Source organism: Astatotilapia calliptera, chromosome 20, assembly GCF_900246225.1.
Source record: "Astatotilapia calliptera chromosome 20, fAstCal1.2, whole genome shotgun sequence".
Lineage (NCBI taxonomy): Eukaryota > Metazoa > Chordata > Actinopteri > Cichliformes > Cichlidae > Astatotilapia > Astatotilapia calliptera.
This window is the reverse complement of record NC_039321.1, coordinates 22429751-22456090: the sequence shown is the minus strand read 5'-3', so window position 1 is coordinate 22456090 and position 26340 is coordinate 22429751. Positions and strand designations below refer to the sequence as shown.

The following is a 26340-nucleotide window of genomic DNA, read 5'->3' as shown; positions in this document are numbered from 1 at the left end:
AGTCAGCAGGAAAAATGAAAAGTGAAATTGTTCATAAAATCTGATGTAAAATTATGCAGGGATGGGTTTTGCAAATGCTTCTGACAGGAAACCATAAACAAAACAAAAAAAATTGCGGTATGATAATTATTCAGCGTGTGAACTCATTCACTTGCACTCTTATGTTGGGTCCATTATGTAATTAAAAAGCATTGATTAAGTGGCTGTAAATAATGAAATTCTGTATGCTGCATTGTGCACCATTATGCATCACCTATGTTCTGCAGCAGCAAAAAGAATGAAATGGAAATGATGCAGCATATTTTGGGATTAAAAATAACAGTTCACTGTCTTTGAAGTCAGGTTTATTTATGGATTGCTTTAAATAGAAGCTTTAAATAAATTGCACACACACAGTTTACAGAAAACAGAGGAGCCAGTCTATCATAAAAGATAAAAATGACAGGGATCCAAACACTGGTTCATATTTCCTGTGTTCAGATAATCCAAGCTGTTACTGTGATGGATATCAGAAATGGTCTGGTGTGTATCTTTCCTGAGGCCATTGTCCATTTAGTTCTCAGATGTTGAATGCAGAGCAGTGGGGTGTCGGGGTGGGGGTTTGAGAGAGAGGGACACAACAGCACAGAAACTTTCAAACTGATCACAATGACACAGCAGATTCAAATAAATCAACTGAACCTATCAGCTCCAGTACTGGCAACTTTGTGTCACATAGATGAGTGCCAAGGGAATAAATGGATTAAATATGGATTTGATTGACAGCAACATCAGAACTCAAGATAAAAAAATGAAAAGAAAAGAAATGAAATGAAGCATTTTTATATAAAACTTTACTTTGGTAGTTAGTAGTAATTCTTTCCAGGGGTTTTAAAAGTATCAAACACACTGATCAGGCATACATTATGACCACCTCTGTAATGTTGCGTTGGTTCCCCATTTGCTGCCTAAACAGCCCTGACCCTGTCGAGGGACTCCTGAAGGTGTGTTGCGTGTGTATCTGACACCAAGATGTTAGCAACAGATCCTTTAAGTGCAGTAAGTTGTGAGGTGGGGCCTCCATGGATCGAACTTGTTTTGTCTAGCACAGCCCACAGATGCTTGATTGGATTTAGATTTGGGGAATTTGGAGGTCAAGTCAACACCGCAAACTCGTTTTTGTGGTCTTCAAACTATCCCTGAACCATTTTTACTTTGAGGCACGGTGCAATATCGTGCTGAAAGAGGCCACGGCCATCAGGGAATAACATCCAGGTGAATGGCAGGTCCCAGAGTTTCCTAGCAGAACATTGCACAAAGCTTTACACTTACTCCACCAGTTTGCCTTCTTCCCAAAGTCCATCCTGGTGCCACGTGTTCCCTTGTGAAGCGACGAACACGCACTCAGTCATCCATGTGATGTCAAAGAAAACATGATTCATCAGACTGAGCCAACAAACTTCTTCCATTGTTCTGTGGGCCAGTTGTGAGCTCACGTGTCCATTGATGGTTCTTTCAGTGGTGAACAGGGGTCAGTTGACTGGTCTGTGATTGTGCAGCAACATAGACAACAAACTGCGATGCACTGTGTATTCTGACGCCTTTCTATCAGAACCAGCATTAGATTTTTCAGCAATTTGAGCTGGAAAGCTCATCTGTTGGATCGGACCACACGGGCCAGCCTTTGCTCCCCACATTCATCTGTCAGCCTTGGCTGCCCTTGACCATGTCACTGGTTCTCCACTGTCCCTTCCTGTGACCACTTCTGATAGATACTGACCACTGCAGACCGGAACAACCCCACAAGAGCTGCAGCTGTGGAGATGCTTTGACTTGGTCGTCTAGCCATCACATTTTCTCTCTTGTTAAATTCATTCAAATCCTTACTCTTGCCGTTTTTTCCTGCTTCTAACGCGTCAACTTTGAAGACAAAATGCTCACCTGCACCCTAATATTAACAAGCCCCATGATGAAGCGATAGTTATTAGTTATTAGTATTTACCTGTCATTGGTCATAATGTTATGTCTGATCAGTGTGTAAGGGTGAGAAGTTAAAGAAAAAGCTCCAGTGTGTGGTTTTAGTCCATTTGTCCCCTTAAAAAGGGGACAGTTCAAATTAGTACAAAAGAGTGTTCTTTTCCCCCAGGAGGGCTCCAGGGACTTTAACAACCAATGTCAGGGTGCATTGACTCTGTAGATATGTTTTTTCACTTTTTTCTTCTTCTGGGTTTGTGAATCAACCCCACCTCAAGAGAAAACCCTCAGACTGACACTTGACAGTGTTGAAAGTCATCATTCAGTCAGTCATCATTCAGTGAGCTGTCACAATACAACACAATAAGGGAGCAGCTTTCTCTCCAGTCTTGCTTCTGTCTCTCCGTCTCTTATCTATCACTTCAGCTGTCTTCTTCTCTTTTTATCTCGTATTGTCTCACTCTTTCATTCAAGTTTTATTCGAGTAAACAGAACTAAATCCCACATTCCTCCAATTCCTGTCTGCCACCAGCGATGTGAATACATGACAGACATTTTTCCCTGACTGTCTTCTACTTCCAACCTTTTTGCAGTGAAAAGAAGGTAAACATGGGATGTCAGTATTTCTAAATGGATGAACTTTGACCCTTTTCTCTCCCCCTCTCTCCATCTCTTTCTGCCTCCAGCCCAAGATCGACACACCTCCAGCAACAGCTATTGGAGCAAAAGCAGCACCTGTCTTGGCCTCAAAGACTGCCCAGCCCCCGCTCACAGGCATAGGTACTGTACACTCATCACACACACAAAACACACAGAATCCCAAAATTCCACAACTTGCCAACTGCTTCCCACTATGTCTGAATTATGTAACCACTGCGCACTCTTTCATCTAATCTGAGATTAATCTGCAGCTAATCCAACAGTGGAAAAACACACAGGAGGGCTTTCACTTCATGGCAGTAATTCCTCATGAATATGCCAAGTCACGACATAATGTGTTAGTTAGGTAATAGTATAGTAGTATTTGTGTTCATCTTCATCTCGCAAAATAATATCTATGCTTTTTTACCCCTTTCTAACATTTTAGTAACTTTCTATTAAAATGAATCAATACTGAATCGATCATTAGTTTGAGGTCGCTGCCCTTAAAACTTGGTTACAGACAGTTGTTTTCCTTCTGTCTTTATACTGAAGAGAGGATGACCTTAAAGGGAGAGCAGCTAATCTAACTTGTTTCATACATGGATAAATCGAGGGACATGAAAGATTTTTTAAAAACATTCTTCATTTTTAATCATTAATTTTTAGTCCAATCATGTGAATCTAATTGCTCAACTTTAAATTCAGAAAATTCACATTTTTCTTTTTTAGAAATAACCTTACAAAACATTATAATGAAGTGGTGATGGACAGCTTAACAGATGAGCTGACACTGGAGTCATGTTTGCTGATGACACTGTGATTTGTAGTGAGAGTAGGGAGCAGGAAGAAGAGTGTGTAGAGGTGGAGGCGCACACTGTAGAGGAGACTGGAAGCCAGAAGAAGCAAGACACAATATAGCATTGTGATGTGAAGATTCCAGGAGTAGAGGTAGTGAAGGTGAAAGAGTTTAAATACCTGGGGTCAACCAGCCAAAGCAATAGAAAGTGGGTGGAGCCACTATGACCTGCTATGATCTGTGGTTTGGAGACAGTAGCTTGGATACAAAGACAGGAGGCCGAGTTGGAGTGGCAGATCTGAATATGCTAAGATTTTCATTGGGACTAATCAGGAGGGACAAGTACATCAGAGGGACAGCTCAGGTTGAGCAAGATGGTTTGGACATGTGCAGAGGAGGGATAGTGGATATACGGGACGATCACGTAGAAGATTCATGGATGCAGGAAGGAAGGACATGTTGATGTGAAAGAACAGTATGATAAGGATAGGGTGAGATGGAGGATAGGCTGATAATCCGCTGTGGTGACCCGTAAAAGGGAAACCGAAAGAAGAAGAATTAAAAATAGCACCTGGATTGGTGCTGTTTTGGGACAGAACATCAAAGGCTAATTAATATTTTAGTGAAATTGCCATTTTGTTGGAAAATCAATTATTTAAACATCTCAACGAATGAGTAGATAGAAGATCCAGCTGAAAATGGGATGAAGCTAATTTTTCTTAAGGAAGGAAATCAGCAAACAGGAAGCCTATGTAGGTCTATCCGAGGGGACCTAATGACCAAAGAACGGCTGCAGGCAAGCAAATAAATCAAATAAATCAGCAAACTTAAAGGGCAGAAAAAACTCAACAGGGCAACTGATGAGCGATGCAGTTCTTCTACTGCCCTAATTTTTAAAGCTCGGTAAATAGACACACAACACCGGACACCAGATCCCATCATAAAATTCATATTTGCTAACAGGTGCCACCGAATATGAAATCTGGACAAATATAGATTCCTCCTCTACTCAGTCTTCTTCCGTATTTTCGTCTCTGGCCATGTTTCCTCTCCCACATCCCATCATCCTCTCCCTTTCTTCCACTCGCTGTATTTCTGTCCAGGCTCCAAAGCTGCTCCTAGACCTGGTGGTATTGGCAGTGCTGCAGCAGGTCAACCGGGCATGGAAGGAGAAGGCATGTTTTCTAAGATCCTGCCTGGAGGAGCCGCGGAGCAGGCTGGCAAACTGGGAGAAGGTAACGCCAATGAATCAGCAGAAAACAGAGAGAGCGCATTAAACATAAAATTGGTTGTAATCTAGTACTGAACTGATTACGATAAAAAGGATAATAAAGTATAAATAACTGTTAGAAAAAAGAAACTTTTACAACTCAATTTTACTTTATTGCTCAATAACCCACAGAGAAATCTGCAACATTCATCTAACTCTCCGTTTTTGTCCACTTTCCTCCAGCGATCTCTGGTTTTGGCAAGAAGTTCACCTCTTTCTTCTGAGGTGCTAAGATTAAGGTATTTTTTCCCTTTTTTTTGCTCCTATTCATTCCTACATGCTCTTTACAAAGACACGCATCCATAAGATACAGCAGATAATGTATAAAATATGTAAATAATAGAATTTCTCTTTCATTTATTGTCCTGTCGCTGCACAGTTTATTTTATAAAAAGCACAGACAGAAAAAAAGAATAACAAAAATAGCACGCTTTTCTTGATTGTCATAGTACAACACAATCAGACAGCAGTTGTATTTTTGGTCAGTGATTCATGTACAAAGACCTGGAAAGATTTCTCCTTGTCTTCAGTGGACGAGTGCATCTCAGACATTAGGTATAAAAATAACTCTGCGAGATGCTGCTAGTTCAAAGTCTGGTGGGATTTTGACAGCTAGCTGGAGCATGTTATGTGTTGACTCTTGCAGGCTGTGGGGAGTGGGCGGCTTAAAATGGTTTTACACAGAACAGCCAGTGTGTTCATGAATCAGTGTGTGAGCAGTGTGTCTGTGTCTCAGTGTCATTGTGTTAGTGCTAATTTATATTTGGTCCTCTTGCTGCTCTGTGAAAGCAGGGTGAGAATTTAACAGTGACAATGACAGCTAATTGCTACTATGACCCACAGTTTGCATCACACAGGCTGTTTGTGTACGCAGCAGGTTATCAGCTGAATGTACATATGCTGCGCTCACTACGACCACCGGAGCTGTAGACTTGAGACAACTGATTTGGAAGAGATAGTATTTGTTTTAAAATGATTTCTTGACTTGAGACATAAAAGCAAATTCAAGTCATTTTGAATTTGCAGAACCATGATAAATAAATAAGACAGTGATGAGCAGGTTTTGTAAATACCTTTAATTGTGCTTACTGGGCCTTTACACAAAAAGGATTTTTTTAAAGGATGAATGTACTGCAGACACCGGTGCATAATTTCTCCCCCTGAATGATTTGTAAGCTAATGTACTGCTTTTTGTAGCACTAGCAATTTGATATGCTGACTTTTCAAAGTGAATATTTGTGTGTTTGCAGGACTATTCAAACAGCCATGAGGCCTCATACCAGAAAAACCTGTTGCGTTCCCCCTGCTTTTATTTTACTAAAAGAGAGAGAGAAAGGAGAGAGAGAGAGCGGGGAACAGAGAGGAGAGCTGAGCAAACTGGTGAGTACTCAACACTCACAAAGCTTAAACTTTTTGCTGGTGTTTTCTGAAATTGCAGTGCATTTGACCTCTCTAACTCATGTTAACATTGTCTGATATTACAATTTATTTCATGATCTAAAACATGTAAGTGTGACAAATGTGCAAAGACTAAAAAAAATCCCTGTACATACAATATAATGTACTTTGTAAGATGCCTAAAATACTCCTGCTTCCTCTTGCAGCCAACAAGGACTGAAATCCTCTGGATGCTTCATGTTACCAGCTTGTGCACGCACTGGAAGAGAGAATACACCGCTCTCTCTGACACGCCAGACAGTGAGTTACTTTTTACTTTACCTAACTGATCCATCAAGATCTTTTCATCCGTGGAAAGCCTCCCTGTAAAATGTTTCTTTTCAGATTCTCAAGTTCCTCAAGTGTTTTGTGGTATGTCAGTCACTGTTGTGATAATAACGATAATTATCACACACACACAAAAAGCAAAAATGTGTACATCTGTAAATTGTCGCGTCCATAATACAGCCTTTGTCATGTGGAGATTATCTGCGCGTTGTCTGTTTCTCAAAAAGCTTAAAACCAGTTGGTTTATTTTGGATTGCACCTTGAAAGCTGCCAGTTCTAAAACTGTTGCACTGATTTATGAAATGGCAACAAAACATCAAACTCCAAATAGGATCCAAATACGGTTGGCAGCTCATTTTGTTGCTCAATGAACCAAAGAGAGCTAAAGCTCTGAAATTTAGCTAAACCGTTATCAGTGTTTGTCTTTGATCAACGCTCAGTGTGAGACAGTGAGACTAATAAAATGAGATGTTTGCCTAAATACTTGATCTTTTTCCTTTGTTTTGATGACATTGCACAATGACTGCACGTCAGAATCTAAAAAAGGCCAAGGTATATTTTGGGAGTTTTTTATATATACTTTGATGACAACATCACAAAAGTCAGAAGGTGCAACAACCTCACTACCTAAATATAAATCAATTATACCAATAGTTGTAAGTGAAAAAGTACTTAAAGTGTTTTAAACAGTAAGTATGTGTTGTGTATAAATTTCAGACATCTGTTTTTAGATCACATATTAATCACATTACTGAATAACTTTATACGACTGCACTATTCCAGCCAGAGTTACTGTCACAGTTCTGTTTGTTAGTCCACTGATGGAAACAATTTAGTTAAAAAAATATTAAAACTATATTAGAGGGATATTGTAGTTTTGGTTAAATAATGGCATCTGCTTTTTATGGCTTTTTTATATTGTAACCACACTTCTCTCTCTAACTTTAACCATGTATTTATATGCATAAACTTACATTACCAAATATAAAATCATAGGGTTAATTTAGGTAGACCACAAAGTCGAGTTACATGCTACAGTTGAAGTGTAAGTAGCTGATGGCTCGCCTGACCCGCTTTCACACATCCAGTGAGAGAATGTCACATAGAAATGCTTTATGAATTGATCTGCTCTGCTCAAAATTGCATGTCTACAAGCCACTTTGCAACCCACCTCCATCCCAGCTCCTTGTACCTTTCATAATCAAATAAGTACCGATCCAATTTTTTAAGTAAATATTTCTCACCAGATGTAGCAACTTGGGGTAATGGGCAGGCATTGATGTTGCTACTGTTGCTCAGGGTATGTGCAGTGTTGCATGTGTGGCATAAAAGATAATAAAATGAGCCTATAGATTGCATATACGTGTGAGACTTTTTGTGCATGCATGTCAAGTCAAGTCAAGTCAAGTCAACTTTATTTGTCAATTCTGCCACATGTACAGGACATACACAGAATAGAAATTGCGTTACTCTCAAACCCTAGTGATTAGAAAAATGCAAATAAAATAATTAAAAAGTAAAAATTTAAATAAATACAATACAATTTTACGTATAACAAAAAAAAAAGCTATGCAATATACAATATACAATATTCAAGTAAGAAGGCATAGTGGTGCAAAATAGGCAAATAGTGCAAATGGGGATTTTGTAGTGTACGGTAAGAGATAGTGTAACAACAAAGTCTTATGAGGTCCAATGCTTAAGCAGTCCAATGCTCCACAAAGTGACTGGAGCAGGCCAGTGAGTGCGTCAGAGAGTGAGTGTGTGTGTGTGTGTGACAGAGTTCAGTGAGACCGTGGTGGAGAGGAGGGGAGAGGGGGGCAGAATCGGGAGGGAGTTAAGCTTCCTGACAGCCTGATGGATGAAGCTGTCCTTCAGTCTGCTGGTCCTGGCCTGGAGACTCCGCAGTCTCCTCCCTGACGGCAGCAGCTTGAAGAAGCTTTGCATTGGGTGCGTGGGATCAGCCGCTATGCAAAGGGCTTTTTTAGTGAGACGGGTGCTGTAAATGTCCTGGAGGGAGGGGAGAGAGACACCAATGATCCTCTCTGCAGCTCTCACTATGCGTTGGAGGGTTCTATGGCAGGACGCATTGCAGGCTCCAAACCACACAGTGATGCAGCTCGACAGGATGCTCTCGATGGTGCCTCTGTAGAAAGTGTACATGATGGGGGCTGGAGCTCCTGCTCTTCTTAGTTTGCGGAGAAAGAAGAGACGCTGCTGTGATTTCTTGGCCAGTGCTGTGGTGTTGTACGTCCAGGAGAGATCCTCTGTGATGTGCACACCCAAGAACTTGGTGCTGCTCACTCTCTCCACAGACGCTCCGTCAATGGTCAGAGGAGCATGTTGGGTGTGTGTTACGGCTGTGGCCATAAGAACACTGTGTGGGCTGTTTGTTCTGTGTCTCTTTACTGTGCTTAAGACTCTCTACAGGTACCTCCCCTAATGAAGAGTAGTGAGCAGCTGATTGGACCATGGAACAGGTGACCACATTCAAAAAGCCGCTCTGACTGCTCCAGAGAGGGAGAGAGAGAGAGTGTGGAACGAGCGAGTAGCCTGACAGCCGTCGCAGTCCTGACCCTGGTTTTCCCAGCCTGTGTTTATCTTGTGTATTTGTGGGAGTGTGAATTGTAAAAGCCGCTCCTAGTGCTTTAGCTGAGAGCTTAGGCACTCGTGGGCTGAAGCGGAAGGGGTGAGCTGCCTTTTCTTTTGGAATTGTTTTCTCCTGTTTTCTTGGTCAGGGAGCGAGGGATAGCTCTGTCATTTGTTTGTTCTTTTTCCTTTTTAGGGTTTAGTTAGTCTTTTCTGGTGGGACTTAGTTGGTTTTGTTTCTTATTTTGGCCTGGGCTCACCCTGGAGCTATGCTTCTTGTCCTTAAATAAAATCACTTTTTTACTCACAACTGGTTTGGATGTTTGGCTTGGGAACCAGGGCGGGGATTTGTCTCTCTCTCCTCCAACCTTATGTGCGTCCCTACCCGCCTAGACTAGGGGCGTAACATAAATGGGGGCTCGTCCCTTTTCGTTCGTGTGATTGGTTCGTTTCCTTTTTGCGTTTGTGGTGGGGGGGGAAACGTCGTGCGCGAGTTTTGCGGCTCTGGAGTGCGCGGATGCGGTTGGGTGTCTGCGGTGTTGTGTTTTCCTTTTTCGCTTTGCTCGTGATGTCGTTTGACATGGATGATTTTGCGCAACGTCCCTCCATTGAAAAGTTGGAGCGGTGCACAAAAGCAGATTTGTTGGTAGTGGCTAACTTATTCAGGGTGGATGTTCCGTTGAATGTTAAGAAGGCGGAAATTAAACACTGTTTGGTGGAGAGACTGGTGGACAGGGGAGTGTTTGGGGGGCAGACAACCTCGCCGAGTGGGTCTGGGAGTTTGGAGACGGCAGTGGGGGCGGAAGCTGCTGGGGCCGTCCCGAAGCCTTCCAAGGGGCGGATGCCGTCGGGGGCGGAAGCTCCTGTCGCCATTCAGTCTCCTGTATTTGACCCGGCTGGCCAGGTTGGGGCGGGTTTGGTGACGGAGGATCTCAGGCTTGCCCTTCGCTTGAAGGAGGTGGAGTTGGCGGCTAAGGCTAAGGAAGTCGAGCTAGGATAAACACAGGCTGGGAAAACCAGGGTCAGGACTGCGACGGCTGTCAGGCTACTCGCTCGTTCCACACTCTCTCTCTCTCCCTCTCTGGAGCAGTCAGAGCGGCTTTTTGAATGTGGTCACCTGTTCCATGGTCCAATCAGCTGCTCACTACTCTTTATTAGGGGAGGTACCTGTAGAGAGTCTTAAGCACAGTAAAGAGACACAGAACAAACAGCCCACACAGTGTTCTTATGGCCACAGCCGTAACACCCCCCTTCCCAAAATCAAAGACATCTCCTTTGTAGATGTTTTGGACAGTCATGTTTAAGGGAAAACACGGGATAGGGCATCCGCTAACACATTCTCTGTGCCCTTTTTATGACGGATTTCCAAATTGAAGTCCTGCACCAGGAGGGACCACCTCATCAGCCTTTGGTTCGAGTTCCGCATCCGCATTAGGAATACCAAGGGATTGTGGTCGGTATAAACAATCACAGGCGAGGGACTGCCACCGACATACACCTCGAAATGCTGCAATGCAAACAGCAGAGAGAGGGCCTCTTTCTCAATCGTGCTGTACCCTCGCTGATGGACATTGAATTTCTTTGAGAAATAGCCGATTGGGTGATCCACACCATGATGGTCTTCCTGCAGCAATACGGCACCTGCCCCGTTTGCGCTGGCGTCCACTTCCAACTTAAAAGGGCGTGCAAAATCAGGGGCGGCCAGCACTGGCGCACTGCACAGGAGAGTCTTAACAGCCCGGAACGCACTCTGACACGCAGAGGTCCACACAAAAGGTCTCAACACACTAGTGAGGCTAGTGAGAGGGGCGACCACGTCCGCGAAGTTTTGACAGAAACTCCGGTAGTAGCCCACCATGCCGAGGAAACGGCGAAGCTCACGCCTAGTCTGAGGGGCAGGAAAATCCAGTATGGCCTGGATTTTGGCCGAGATAGGGCGCACTTGCCCCTGACCCACCTGCTTTCCTAAGTACGTTACCATGGCTTTACCAAAATCACACTTGGCGAGGTTGAGGGTGAGGGATGCCCTTTCCAAGCGATGCAACACATCAGTGAGTGTCTCCATATGCTCTGACCAGGTGTCTGAATAGACGACAATGTCATCCAAATACACTTCACACTTGCAGACGCTGCCCAGCACGATATTCATGAGCCGTTGAAATGTGGCGGGAGCGTTGCGCAACCCGAAAGGCATGACAGTGTACTGGAGAAAATGGTCAGGAGTAACAAAAGCAGAGATTTCAGCCGCACGTGATGTTAGGGGAACTTGCCAATAGCCCTTTAACAAGTCCAGCTTGGTAACGAAGGTCGCAGAACCGACCCTATCAACACAATCCTCCATTCTGGGCAGAGGATAGGAGTCAGGCTTGGTCACACTGTTCACCTTCCGAAAATCTGTACAAAACCGTGGGGTCTTATCCGCTTTAGGCACTAGGAGACATGGGGAACTCCACGCACTAGAGCTAGGGACAGCAAGACAATTCTCCAACAGATAAGAGACTTCTGTCTGGAAAAGAGCACGCTTAGTGGGATTCACCCGGTAGGCATGCTGTTTGATTGGAGGATGGTCCCCCACATCGATATCATGCTCCAACACGGTGGTACAGGATGGAGTGTCCAAGAAAAGATTAGGATGATTTTCAATCAACCGACACACGTCATTTCGGACATCATCGTCTACCCCAGTTAAATGTGACCTTAAATCGCGTAGGATTTCAGAATTCCTAAGTCGTGCGCAGCCCACAGCACAACCGAAAACCAAATCGTCACCTACTGGGTCATACCGAGTTTCGGAAACCGGCACCCCCACAGTCGCAACTGTTGACACACCACCAGCAAAGTAGGGCTTCATCATATTAATATGACACACACGGCACTTTTTCCTTCGCTCTGGGGTGTCGATGACATAATCCGTGTCACTCAATTTCGCCTGCACTGTATACGGACCACTGAACTTGGCCTGGAGGGAAGATCCAGGGGCTGGTAAAAGTGTTAAAACTTTATCACCAACCTCAAATTTTCGCTGCACAGCCTTCACATCAAACTTCCTCTTCATCCTACCTTGTGTTGCACTGAGAGCATCCCGTGCAATTGCGCACGCTTTATGCAAACGCTCTCTGAAAGAGCTCACATAGTCTAACACATTTTCCTTAGGGGCAACAGTGTCGGACAGGAAGTTCTCCTTAAGCAATCGCAAGGGGCCACGCACTGTGTGACCGAACACCAGCTCAGCAGGGCTAAACCCTAACGACTCCTGCACACTTTCTCTCACTGCTAAAAGAAGCAGCGGCAACCCCTCATCCCACTCCTTTTGAGACTCAAGGCAAAATTTCCGCATCATCGATTTCAATGTCTGATGAAACCGCTCGAGCGCACCTTGCGACTCCGGATGATAGGCACTAGATTTCCGATGTTTAATGCCAAGTGACTGCAAAACCTGAGCAAAAATCCTAGACATGAAATTAGAGCCTTGGTCAGTTTGAACAGCTTTTGGTAAACCAAAAATAGAGAAAAAGTTCACCAATGCCTTAACAACTGGTTTAACCTTAAGGGTGCGCGACGGAATTGCCTCGGGAAAACGGGTAGCAACACACATCAGAGTCAAGAGGTACTGGTGACCCGATTTTGTTTTAGGGAGCGGACCAACGCAGTCGATGAGGATGTGTTCAAAAGGTTCCCCTAAAACTGGAATAGGGTGTAATGGAGCGGGTGGAAGGACTTGGTTAGGCTTACCACTAATCTGACAGGTGTGACAAGAACGACAATACTGAGCAACGTCATTCTTCACTCCTGGCCAAAAGAAATGACGCAGAATGCGGTGATAGGTTTTCCTAATACCTAAATGTCCAGAAAAACTGTCATGGGCAAGACCAAGAACTTTGGGTCGGTACTGTTGAGGCACCAGAACCTGTTTAAACACATTCCAACCCAAATCACCAGCTGTAGGCGGATACCAAGTACGCATCAACACGTCATCCTCGACACTATAAACACGAGGGTACTGGTCGCTAGAGTTGGCCGCGGAAAAACAACTCACAAGAGTTGGGTCACTCTGCTGTGCCGAAACCAACTCCTTTTTGTTGATTTCCAAAGACAGTTGAGGTGTCACTGATGGGCTAATAGGCAGCATCGCCTCAGAGTCGCCCGTCAGTGGAACACGGGTTTCAGATTCAGACTCCGGACCACCACCAGCACAGAGAAAAGAATCAGATAAATCCACGTCACCGTACTTGCGCCTATGCGCACGAGTTACCGCGCAAGCAGGAAAAACAGAGGAGGAATGCTCCTCAGCGACAGGGTTAGGTAATGAAATATCAGGCACCGGTATCTCAACCACTCTCGGGGTAGAAAACAATCATTCCCCAGAATCATCGCAACTCCGGGCACTGGCAACTGGTCGCGCACGCCAACCGGTACCGAACCCGAAACGAGCGGCGATTGAAGAAACACATTGTGCAGTGGCACACGCAGTACATCCATTTTTACACCCCAGACAAGAGCATCCGAACCACAAAAAGAGTCATCAGAAAAAGGTAGAATACCCTTCAAGGGGGGAAGTAACAAAAGTGACCGGGTCAGAAAAAGGAGTCAGGGAGGCAAAACAGTTAAATAAAACAGTTTTATTGAAGTAATTCAACTAAAAGAGACGGACAAGCCGCTATCACCATTTAAGAAAAACAAACAAAACTCAGGCGTTGGTCAATAAAGCAAAGTCAAAAGGAAAGCGCAGCTCACTAGCTGGAAACCACAAACACAGCTCACTAGCTGCAATCACCACAAAACACAGACAGCTCACTAGCTGCAAACACCACAAAACACACACACAGCTCACTAGCTGCAAACACCACACAAAATGGCACTCTGGCCGCTCCAGAGAGGGAGAGAGAGAGAGTGTGGAACGAGCGAGTAGCCTGACAGCCGTCGCAGTCCTGACCCTGGTTTTCCCAGCCTGTGTTTATCTTGTGTATTTGTGGGAGTGTGAATTGTAAAAGCCGCTCCTAGTGCTTTAGCTGAGAGCTTAGGCACTCGTGGGCTGAAGCGGAAGGGGTGAGCTGCCTTTTCTTTTGGAATTGTTTTCTCCTGTTTTCTTGGTCAGGGAGCGAGGGATAGCTCTGTCATTTGTTTGTTCTTTTTCCTTTTTAGGGTTTAGTTAGTCTTTTCTGGTGGGACTTAGTTGGTTTTGTTTCTTATTTTGGCCTGGGCTCACCCTGGAGCTATGCTTCTTGTCCTTAAATAAAATCACTTTTTTACTCACAACTGGTTTGGATGTTTGGCTTGGGAACCAGGGCGGGGATTTGTCTCTCTCTCCTCCAACCTTATGTGCGTCCCTACCCGCCTAGACTAGGGGCGTAACAGTGTGCATTCTCCTGAAGTCCACAACAATCTCCTTCGTCTTCTCCACATTCAGAGAGAGATTGTTGTCAGCACACCACGTGGCCAGGCGTCTCACCTCACTTCTGTAGTCGGTCTCATCCCTGTTGCTAATGAGACCCACCACCGTTGTGTCGTCCGCAAACTTGATGAAGAGGTTGGAGCTGTGTGATGGAGTGCAGTCATGGGTCAGCAGAGTGAAGAGGAGGGGGCTCAGCACACATCCCTGCGGGGCCCCCGTGTTTAAAATGATGGTGCTGGATGTATTACTGCCGACCCGTACTGCTTGAGGTCTTCCGGTGAGGAAATCCAACAGCCAGTTGCACAGTGAGGTGTTGAGCCCCAGCTGGACCAGTTTTTGAGTGAGCTGTTGGGGGATTATAGTGTTGAATGCTGAACTGAAGTCTATGAACAGCATTCGAACATATGAATCTTTTTTGTCCAGGTGTGTGAGTGCTGAGTGGAGTGCAGTGGAGATGGCATCATCGGTTGAGCGATTGGGCCGATACGCAAACTGGAAGGGGTCCAGGGAGGGGGGCAGGACAGTCTTGATGTGCTGCATGACTAGTCGTTCGAAGCACTTCATCAGGATGGGAGTAAGTGCAACAGGACGGTAGTCATTAAAGCAGGAGGGAGATGACTTTTTTGGAACCGGAATGATTGTGGTGGCTTTAAAACATGTGGGGACGACAGCCTGGATGAGTGATATGTTGAAGATGTCTGTGAAGACATTGTCTGTGTGTTTCTAAGTGCTCTGCAGCCACACACCACATGACTAAATGCTGCAGAGGGAGTTCTATATGTCATTTTACTCCTGCTGTCAGACATTTTTTTGTCCCTTTTTTCTCTGTGCGTGCTCCCATTTTTGCTTTTCTTTTTACCAGATATTTTCTTTTCTCTCCATTAACTGTAGAAGTCTTCTATTTCTTGTTCTGTTACTGCTCTGTCTAATTTCCAACACCCATGGAGAAATAATAATAATTGATTTCTTGTTTTTCTTTTCTCCCAGTTGTTGCTATCTAATCCTTGCATTTTTTTTCTTTGCTATATGTCAAATGTACTTCCATAGCTGCCATTGACTCAAAAACTACTTAAATCCTATGTTACGATCTCATGACAAAACCATGTGCATTCATGTCTTGGTTAAACAGCTTCCAGTCTTCTGGAAAGAGCCTGGTTGCAGGGGTTTGCTCCCATTGAGCCACAAGAACACTAAATAGGTTGGCCACACTGATACTTGCTTGAGTCCGTGATAATCTTTCATTTCAGCCTAAACGTTCTTGATGATATAAACTATTTGTTTCCTACGAGCATGGAAGCATTTCTTTGTGGCCCTCTGGTTTGCCACGTTGACACAAGAAAGGGCCTTCCACTCACTTTCTCTTAAATATGATTTCTTTTTAACCTGAGTCTTCAAATTTCCCGATCTGAAATAATAAGGACTGAAGCGATCATCAACCAGTCAACAGACCAAAATAGAAATATGTGTGTAGATACCTTTGGCCACATAGTGTCCCCTCATCCCACAATATTTCTCTGTCTCCTCCCTCTGTCCAGTTACTCAGTCAGTGTGTCTTTGTGTGCTCGTACTAATACATCTTTGTGTGAGTCACTGTCCTTGTTTGTGTGTTCAAGTTGTGTACCAGCCCTTTGGGTGCCTGTGCTCACTGGAACAGATTAAGTCTGGCGCTGGGAAACATATAAATATATGGCACGCTGGAGCAGTTAATCTGGGTCAGGCACAGTGGAAAAGAAAACTGGAAGGCAGTAATTGTGCAAATATGCATTTGATACCATTTCTTTTTAGGGAAATACATTTTTATTGGTACTATCACTTACAAAAAGGAGCTCATGGATTGCATGAGTTCATTTTTTGCATTTTGCAAATAACACAAAACCTTTGTTGTTATGCTAATCTGATTTGCAGATGATGTAGATGCTCCAGTCATTATGTTTTGGTAACATTACTTAAAAACCTGCCATGCTTGACATATCTTCTACAGAGGAAGCTGAATTTGGGGATGAGTGGGATGAGGGCACTGAGATAGTTAAACAGCCTCTTTTGGCCATACCTGTCAGATGGATGACTTTCCACCTGAGTTCCTTAAGGTTCTGGATGTTGTTGATTGACATGCTTCTGGAACACTGAATTGAGGTCTGGGCTGTTGCCTCTCGTTTGGCAGACTGTGGTGGGAATCTAAATAGAGGGATCCCCTTTTCAAGAAGGGGATCCCTCTATTTAGAGAGGGCTCACACTCTTCTGCCTCCTTGGAAAAACCTTCAACAGGGTACTGAAGAGGAGAATCTGTCTGTTAGTCAGACTTGGATTCAGGAGAAAACAATGCAGTTTTCTTTGTGGTCACAGGACACTGGACCAGCTAGTCAGGATATTTAAGGGTGTGTGGGAGTTCGTCCAACTACCCTGCATGTGTTTTGTAGACCTAGGGAAGGCAATCAATCACATCTCTCGGGGGTTCATGTGGTGAGTGCTTCAGGAGTATGTGGTATCTGGCCTCTTTGGCCAGTAATAAGTCAAACCCATTCCCTTTGGGTTTTGGACTCTACCAGAAGATTTGTCGATGTAACCGAGTGACCTCCAGCTTGTGTTGGAGCGCTTTGCAGCTGAGTGCGAGAGTGAGAATTAGCACCTCGGTGTGGTTCTCAGGCTGAAAAGAGTGTAGTGCCCACCCCAGGTTAGGGGGAGTTGTTGCCCACAGTAGAAGGATCTCAGTGAGAGTGATAGATGGATTGGTGTGGTGTCTGCAGTGATGCAGATCTGTTGTGGGGAAGAGAGAGCTGAATGTGAAAGTGAAGCCGGTCGATCTATGCTAATACCCTCATCTACGGACACGAGCTGTCGGTCACCACCGTGAATACAAAAAGCAGAGATGTGTTTCCGCTAATGGGTGGCTGTGGTCTTTCTTAGCCAAAGGGGGAGAAGGTTGGCCATTCAGTCAAGACTCAGAGTTGAGCCGCTAGTCCTCCACAGTGAAAAGAACCAGCTGAGGTGGCTTGAGCATCTGTGATGCTTATATCTTGTTTCCCTCTACTCCTCTCTCCTCTGAACATGCAAATGAGAAGGGATTGCCTGGAACATGCAGGAGTTTTGCATTTAATTGATTACATTGTGCTGCACATATAAACTGGAGTGTTTTGTTATTTGCTTTGACTTTTAAGGCTGAAGCAGGAAAGAGTTCTGAGTGAATGAAAACAGGATTTCTTGAGCAAGACTCAGCACTACTTCTTTTTTTTCTCAATGAAAGACCTCAATCTCACAGGTGTGACGTAAATTTAATTGCAAAAGTGAAATGCGTAGAAACTGTAAGCACAAATTGGTGAGAATGATGACTTTATTTAGCAAAATCACTGAGTATTAAATTATTGCTACAGTATTATTAGCTTTGTTCCGTGAGAATCCTCTGCTTCACTAATGTGCAGACATACAGTAAGGGAGCGTGCTTACTATCCACTGTTAATATGTGCTTGTGTGTTTGTGTGCATCTGTTCAACAAGCAAGACCGGCAGTCTATTCCTTAGACTAACACTCCCTCTAGTGGACATCAGTACAAATGTGTAGACTAATTCCTTTAATGTCTGTGTGTCTTTAACATTTAAAAATGTATATCCACAGGGAAACACTATTCTGCTTTATCCTTGTCTATAGTTCACACAAAAGATCTGGACTCAATCCATTGTCCCCTCTGTGCCTTCTATGTCAAAAGGACAGCAGCTGTGATGTTGTAAATAGTGGTTATTCTGTACATATGTGAAAGAAATAAGCTTTACAAGGTGAAGCAAAGTTACAGTGGGTTATATTGGTGCGGTAGCAAATGATGCACCACTGCTAATGCATCTAACAGTAGACTTTTATGAACATATACATACAGAGACACCAGACCAAACGGGGTGTGTTCTATATTTTGATAAAATTCCTTTTCTGTTTTTTGTTTATATTTAGATAAAGTCCAAGCCAGGATCCATCTTCTGAAGGAGTCTCTTCATCCATCCGACAGTCCCAGCCAAAGAAGCAGATGTGAATATTGCAGAGTCCTTGAACCAACCAACCCACAGTTCTTCCAAATCCAAAAGAGCAACTGGGAGCTAAAATTGGTCTTTGCTTTTGGTTTTCCTTGGAGATCTCCACAGCTGAGGGAGACACGTGGAACCAACTCAGGCCCTCCATGTAGATTTAACATCAGTGGACGGAAATATGGTTGGTGTATATGGGTGATGCAGTTCTGTTGTCATGGGCTGATGTTCATTCCCGCTAACAGCGTATAGGAAATGCTGGCTTTACCAAGCTGGTGGCATGCAGGAATCTTTGCATTCATAGTCCTTTGCTAAAACAAGGAAAAGTATCAACCAAACTCCCCTCTCTCCTCTTTTCCGTCTCTTTTCGAAGTAAAGAAAGCGTGGGGCAAACGGATTAAACCGTTGGAGAACTGCAGGTTTTTCTGGTACTAAAGACTTCTTGTTTGCTGACAAAATGAAGAAACAGAAACGTCTCTCTGAATGAATAAGACTATGACAATGACTTGGCCGACACAGAGGGAGCGTGTTGGCATGCATTTCTTTCCACGGTTTGCTCTGTTTTTATCTACATTCCAGATCGGAACAGTTCCCTCTTCCTCACCTCTCTGCATTTCTTGAATGCCGATTCTTCTTTCTTTCCAGTCCCCGTCAAACGATCCACGCCACGCCATGTCTTTAAAGAAGTGGATTTTAAAAAAAAAAAAGAAAAGAAGAAAGGAAAATGTAGAAATTTGGAATGCATGGAACTTTATATCCAAGACCTTACACTGTTCATCGTTACTTAACAGAGGCCATAAAGACACTGGAAACACATCGACATAAACAGTAACGAAAAAGAGAGATTACTGAAGCAACACACAGGAATCCGGCCACGGGAATAAGAGGAGCATTTACTTTTACTGAGTTTTTGTTGTTGTTTGTTATGTTCGTTATGTAGAATGAAGCTATAAATGGTTGGATTATTTATTTATTTATTTATTTTTTAACCAGCCATTGCAAAGCCATTAAGACAATATTAGCCTGCAGTGCTTGTGGCAATCTCTGCAAAATTTGTTTCTCGGATACTGCTCGTGTTGTCATAGGTGGTTGTCACTTTTGTTGATTTCTTTTGATTTATTTAGTTTTCTAATCTATTTTTTTTAATTTGCCTGGTTTTATGTTGCAGGTTACCAGTATCGCCTTAATCATTTTTACATGTTTTATTTTCAGGTAACAGTGGCATACTTTTTTATGATATCCTGTAAACACATCATCCGTCACATCCTTTGTTTTTTTTTATGTAGTAACATCAGCTGGAACACTGGCCACAGAGAGATTAATTTCTATTTTTTTAAATTGACATTGTTTTGATAATTTTTTGTGATATTATTTTTCATTTCTATTTTTCATTTTCTATTGTTTTTTTTACCCCCTTCCATTTGATTTTTCCTGACTTTTTATTTATTGTGAATAATTATAAAAGCAATAGGGCAAGAGGCGATGAAGTAAAGAGCACAATCATGTGTCATTTCAAGAGTTGGTGGAATAGAAATGTGTTGCCTCCATCTGTCTAACTTACCACCGATGTCTGACTTAAAAGTACCGCAAAATTCACTCTTTACACTGCTGTGCCAGAGAGCAGGAGTTTGCCTGATCACCACAAGTCCGCCCAGATCTTTCCCTCCGACCGGCAGTAACCTGTTTTGGAGTGTTACACTGCTACATAAGCCAGCTGGAGTCTGATCGAAAAGCACTGCAGGGCAGCACAGAGGCACTCGAAAAGCAGACCAGTCCACACACTGAGGCAGAGCTGAACTTGACGTCATTTCCCGTCGGGAGTCAGGGGAAGGGGGAGTTGTTTGTGCCCGAGGACGATTCTTCCGGCCACTTCAACGCTCCTTTTAGGGAGGCTGGAAAAGGCTCATCCGAGCTCTTCGCACTCGAGTTTTTGTCAGCATGCGCCTTCACTCTGTCAAATGTGCACATGAAAGCACACTCTAAATGGTGTCAAAAAGGGAAAAGAATTGTGACTGAAGAACCAGAAATTAACACACTTGGTTGTGTCACACAAAGTCACTTGCCTCCCCCCCCACCACCTTTAACTTTCTATCGTTGGTGGCATCGACAACTCTACCCCCCTCCCCCCAAAAAAACCCTCTCTCTGAGACTGCCAGCTGTCAAGGAATCTTCTCAGGTCAGTGTTCTCCCTGCTGTTGCTCCTGCAGTGTATTGTGGGGTCTGTGGTAAGGTACTCAAAATGTACTCTGTCAGGCCAATCATCGCGAGGCCCTCAGCAAAACTAAATGGAACCAACCAACTTCTGCTGTATATTGTCTGTGTGAACACTCGCTGGGAACCTTCGCATGCGTCCCGGCGCAGAAAACCTCAGTCACCTCTATATCGTTCTGTTCCTAATGTTTGTACGTGTGTGCGGGTTCTGTATGCGTGTATTTAACAACCATCATCTAATGTGGAGGGGAAAGGAACACAAAAAAAACCCCTGGAAAAAAACAAGACAACCACGAGTTTAATCACGACAAATATGGTGGGCAGAAGAGGCGACCTCTCATCTCCAGTCGTTCTATGCAATGAATCATATTTGGAAAATCACGAAGAGGAAAAGGCAAGTGAAACACACAGATTGGGGGGGAAAGTCACACGTGTTTTTTTGCATATCACATTTGTTTTGATATCTGTGGTAGATTAATATAAGAGGATTCTGTGAATTTGTGTATGAAACTGGTTAATTGTAAGGGAAATCTGAAGATGGATCTTTCTTTTTTTTCATGTTAACCTAAATGTTTGGGGTACCTTTCTGCAACCAAAGATGTATTCATGGCAGCTGGGAAATTACACCTATGATTTGAACAAAATATGCTGCTTGATGAGTTAGATGCATCAGGCTGTTCTCTATCAAATGTTAGGCAAAGCTGATGAAGTGTGCAATTTCATATTTTTATACAAAGTGACTTTTCTTTTTTCCAGCCAATCAGTAGCTCACATAGAGAAGAGTCAAAACCTGCTTACCAATGAACACAAACCAAAAAAAAAAAAATTGCTGAAATGGAAGGAGCAGCAGGTGCAGATATTTGAAAACTATTTAGCAGGGACTCAAAAATCCCGGTTGTCATGAACGCATCCAAGCAATCCAGTTTCATAAAGGAAAAATAGAGAATTAACAGATTATAAGAGACAGATTATGATATACTTCAATATATTCCCTAAAATGGTAAGTGTCTGCTCAGGGGTAAAGAAGAAAAGGTCTCCCTTTTTTAATTTAATAACCAGACCCATAATTCTTATTAGCTAGCTACCTAATGTGCAATTGTAGTTTTGTTTTTTTCAGATAATGAAGCACCAAAAATTAAAGGATATAGACATAGCAATTTAAAGTTCAGATGTATAATTATTACAAAACCTATAGATTATATTTAACAAAAGAAACTGTTGTAGGCTATGAAGTTAAACACTATTCAAAGCAGAATTTAAGCAGTGAAACAGGGGAGTTTGCGTACGTGTGGGTGCGTGTGTGTGCGTGTGTGTGTGTGTATGTTTGGTTTGCACTGGTAGCAGCTTATTAGAGCAAGTTATGAAAGAATCTATTTATTGAAATCCAGATTTAAAGAGTTGGTTTATGCAGTATCAAAGTATCCCTTAACTATAAATACCTTTGAAGTCTTATTTGAGCAGGGCCTGACAAGAAGCTAGTATATGTATATATTGTTTTTATTTTCTGAAACATTTATCATTTATAGATGATTCGTCTATGTAAGAGTTTATTTTATCATACGGAGCGGGTATAGAAAGCGAGCTGGCATTAGGAAAAAGAGAGATTTAGGTTTAAAATTTATAGATATATCGATGAGAAACTGTGTTTGTACATAAGTCGCCTATATGCTTTTTCACCACGGTTCTTCAGCCTCATTCTAAGTTGCACATTAAGTGTGTGTAACCCAAACAGAGATCACGGATACGCTGCCGTCGGATTGGTGACTTCACCAACAAAAGATAAGGCTTCAACAAACAATATGAGAGAGAGTTTAACGTTACCCAAGTTAATACCAACTTCCACTATTGTACAGTATGTCGTATGTTTTTGGAAGTTTGTTTAAAAAAAAAAAAAGAAAAGAAAGAAAAAAATCCAATAAAATGTTGAATATAACAATCCTCAATCACTTTTGCCTCAGGAAAGCACACATTAAAGGCAGCATCGCAACGGAGATGTTCAGAAGACAACAGATAATAATGGGTGTGTATGTGCAGGCGCAGTGAAAGCAGATCGCTTACGACACCGGTGAAATCGTGGCTGCTGCCAGTCAGAGAGAGTCTGTAATATTTGGAGCACATAAATCCCAGGAACTGTGAAAACGTGTTCGTGGCGGTTTCTTTTTTTCTTTTTCTTTTTTTGCTCCAGCCGCTGAAGGTGACTTAAATATGCATAGCAGCAAGGGCTTTTATACTAATATACTGGTCATTGAAGAAAGCCATCCTGTTACTGCCCTCTAGCCAGTCGTGGTCTCTGTCTATACTCTGCGTGGTGTGCGTCTATAACCAGGAATGCAATGGACTTCTGTTCAGACCACAGCAATCACCAGTGGGCAAAAATAACCAAGCCACAGCTGGGTTTTTCAATGGCGTTTGAAGCACAAATGTAAACAATATTAGAGATACACAGAACTCTGAGGGGTTGTGTTCCAAATCGTGAATGAAATCTGCTGTAGGGACTTCCTCCAAACAGAAAAATCTGGAGTTTTTCCTCAATGCCAGGAGCAGGAATATTATTTCAAATGACCGTTTGGAACAAAACTCTAGTAGTTGGATAGAGAACTCTGGCAGATTTACAGACGTGAAGCTAAACGAGAGGTTTCTTCCACCACATCTGCGACGTGTCTTTGAATCTGAAACGTCTCAGCAATAAAGCTGCATTTATGCACAGTCAGACAATCTGGACCTTTAACCCTTTGTGACATTGATCTGTATCTGAATTGGGCGTGAACGTGCCACAGAGTGCCACATAGAGTTATAAACACAGTGTCTCTGTTTGAGCTGTCTTTAAATGCAGCTTAAAATGCTTTTGGGAAATCCAGACTGTGTGTGTGTGTGCGTGCGTGCGTTCCCGCGGGTGTGTGCTCTCACCAAAAAAAGGTAGCATGCAGTGCTTGTACAGAGCATAGTGTAGTAACAGTCACCACTGGTCTTGCTGTTGGTCATGAAGACAGTGAGCGTATAGTAGGACCCTAGATCGATTTTAAAACACAAATATATATATAAAATGTATAGTGTGTGTAAATGTCTCATGGGTGAGAGGCTGTAAAAGAAGCTAAATGCCGAAACAAATGAAACCACGAGAGAGTCCATCTTTCACTGTAAAACCATCAGGGATCATTTATTGTCACCTTTTACCTGTATGAATCATTAAAGTTAAAAAAAAAAAAAAAAAAAAAGGACAAGTGCATGACCTGGACACCCGCCCTAACCCAACCCTACTACTCCCCCCCCACCCCCTTTTGACCACACAAACCCCTTCGACCTTTGACCTCCCACTTCACAGGTTGCCATGTCGTGTTTTTTTTCCAGTGTAAATATCACACGAGAGCCGGCTAGAGTCCGCTTCGAAACAGACACCAACAACATGTAAATGCCATGTAAATCTCAAACATACACACACACGCGCGCACGAGAGGCACGAGAGAGGCGTTTGCACACCAAAAACGGCAACACAAGCTGGAGCGTATGCAAGCCGGAAACTCCCTGCCCAGACTCGTGCTACTCGTGTATAAAAACAACGAGAGAACATAACGAACAAGATCAGATGTTGATTTGATCAATAAAACGACAAAATGCATCGTTGTGCGTATGTGGCTGGCTCATGCGGACTGTTTAAAACTCATTTTAAAAAAAAGTTGTATTCGGATATGAGAAAAAATAAACATATTGGTCTGTGTAGAGTTTCTATACATGTCGTGTTTGTAAAATGAAAACATCAAAATCAAAAAAGGGAAAAATATCCTGGCTTCCATGTGACTTTTGGGGTGGGTGGGGGGGATTTTATGGAGATGGGGAGAGGGTGAAGCGGACATTGGAAATGTGTGTGTAAAAAAAACTAAAAGAATTATAAAATAATGCAATTGAATGAAGTAAAAGGTTGAAAATAAAATACAGAAAAAGGTGGAGAGCCTAAAAATGAGTACAAAGTGTTCCATTCACTGTTGTAAGTGCAATGAGCTAAACTTCCTGTTTCCCCATTGTAAAACCTTGTGTATGTTTCCGTGTATTCCTCCTGTAAATGGGTGTAGTAGACCTGGTGCATCATGCCATGTAATGTGATGAATGACAAATTATGACCTTACAATACATTTCAATCAGGAAATATAAATAAAAAAAACAAAAACAAATACATTAAAAATATGTTTACGCTTTGTGTTTTTTAAAGCTGTTGCTTTTCTGTGTCTTTACTGAGCTGATCCATCGTTCATAACTTGGCACGGCAGTTGATCTCTGCTTTGAAGCATCATCTTCAATATTTGGAATATTTGGAGTATTACCATTTGTTTTTGAAATATGAACATGTGCATCCATGCAACCATGTGGGCACCTGCAGAGATTTTTTTAAGCGCTGACAGCTACATCATTGAAGCAGGCTTCTAACGGCAGCTGTGGCATGCAGCTTGGACCTTGCAGATGCCGCTGATGTTCTCAAGATGCAAAATGATGCAATTCACTTCTGCAGGCCTGTTGATTTTCAGCTTAAACAGGAGACAAGTGAAGCCAGTCCCCAGGCCATTGTTTTCTAATAGCTTCGTAAGAAGCGCTGACTCTGTCTCCCTCTGTGGCATCGTCAGCCTCCCTAAACACGCCGCACACACAAAAACCCTTTAAACCCAGTTTTGTTTAGTTTTTTTTTATCATTTACTAACAGTGTGTACACACATAATTGATTTATGCATATTCTTATACCTGAATTTGTTTGTATTAAATAAAGTTTAGAGGTATTCCTCACTATGTGCACAATTAAATATTAAATACAGCCCCCCCCCCATTTTTGCACATGTCGAGGAGCGTGTCAGGCTACATTTCACTGTGTGTTATACTTGTATAACTATGCATGTGACAAATAAAGAACCTTGAACCCTTGAACCTTGAAATGGAGGCCGTGCTCGGAAAAATTTAAATGCAAGTCATTAAAAAGAAAAATGGAATGCTTCAATTGTCATGTTTGCACATGAGAGAAAATGGGCCTTATTCACTTATATTTGCATATAAATGTTCTCACTCTGCGCACAAAACACATATGCAAAATTCCCACTGGATTCATAAAATCTGCACAGTAGCCTGTTTAGTGCTCAACCACCATCAAATCATTTTCATTTCCTCTGAGATGCTCACTGTGACTCAAATTTATTTAAAAATTTACTTGTGTGGACATCCAGTAATAACGGTCACTTGGATTTTTTTTTTTTTTTTAAGCCTTTTAATTTTGTTTTGTTTTCTTTACAGTACGTGCACTTTTTTTCATGATTTGTTTAAATCGTGTATGCTGTCTTTCCCCATTGTAGCCTCTCAACATCTCCTGTGATTGGCTCCACGCACAGCTGAATCACAGTCTTACATGTGTAGGATGTCATGACTGCTGTTAGAAGCCCACTGGAGTTAACGCTGTACTTGTCAGCACTCAAAAAGTAGTGAAAATAATCCCCAGTTAAACACGCCCACTAGGAAGAGTCTTCTTGGTGCTGCGGGGAGCAAGGAAACATGCCTGCGCAAAAATGTCATTTATAAACCAACTTCTTTTTTGTAACTGTCTGACTTTTAAACAAATGTACTTGTTTGCAACCACGCAGGTTCTCCTCGCACAATCATCTTTACTTTTGAGAACGATGCTATATCCATCATTGATAGTAATACAGCTGGATCACACAGTCTTACATGAGTAGGTTGTCACAACTGAGTTAGAAGCCCACTGCAGTTAAATATGCACCCACTA

General features: G+C 42.8%; 1 protein-coding gene across 6 annotated transcripts in view; it reads left to right on the top strand.

The window, feature by feature from the left end:
• Positions 1 to 19740, top strand: part of bsna (bassoon presynaptic cytomatrix protein a) — a 132769-nt gene extending 113029 nt beyond the window's left edge. For all 6 annotated transcript variants that reach the window (XM_026154698.1, XM_026154697.1, XM_026154693.1 and 3 more), the window contains exons 11-16: positions 2640 to 2733; positions 4495 to 4626; positions 4845 to 4900; positions 5912 to 6041; positions 6266 to 6359; positions 18304 to 19740. In XM_026154698.1, coding sequence (XP_026010483.1) covers positions 2640 to 2733; positions 4495 to 4626; positions 4845 to 4885 — 267 coding nt within the window. In that variant the 3' untranslated portion in view covers positions 4886 to 4900; positions 5912 to 6041; positions 6266 to 6359; positions 18304 to 19740. The remainder of the gene's footprint in view (positions 1 to 2639; positions 2734 to 4494; positions 4627 to 4844; positions 4901 to 5911; positions 6042 to 6265; positions 6360 to 18303) is intronic.
• The last annotated feature ends 6600 nt before the right edge of the window (positions 19741 to 26340 follow it).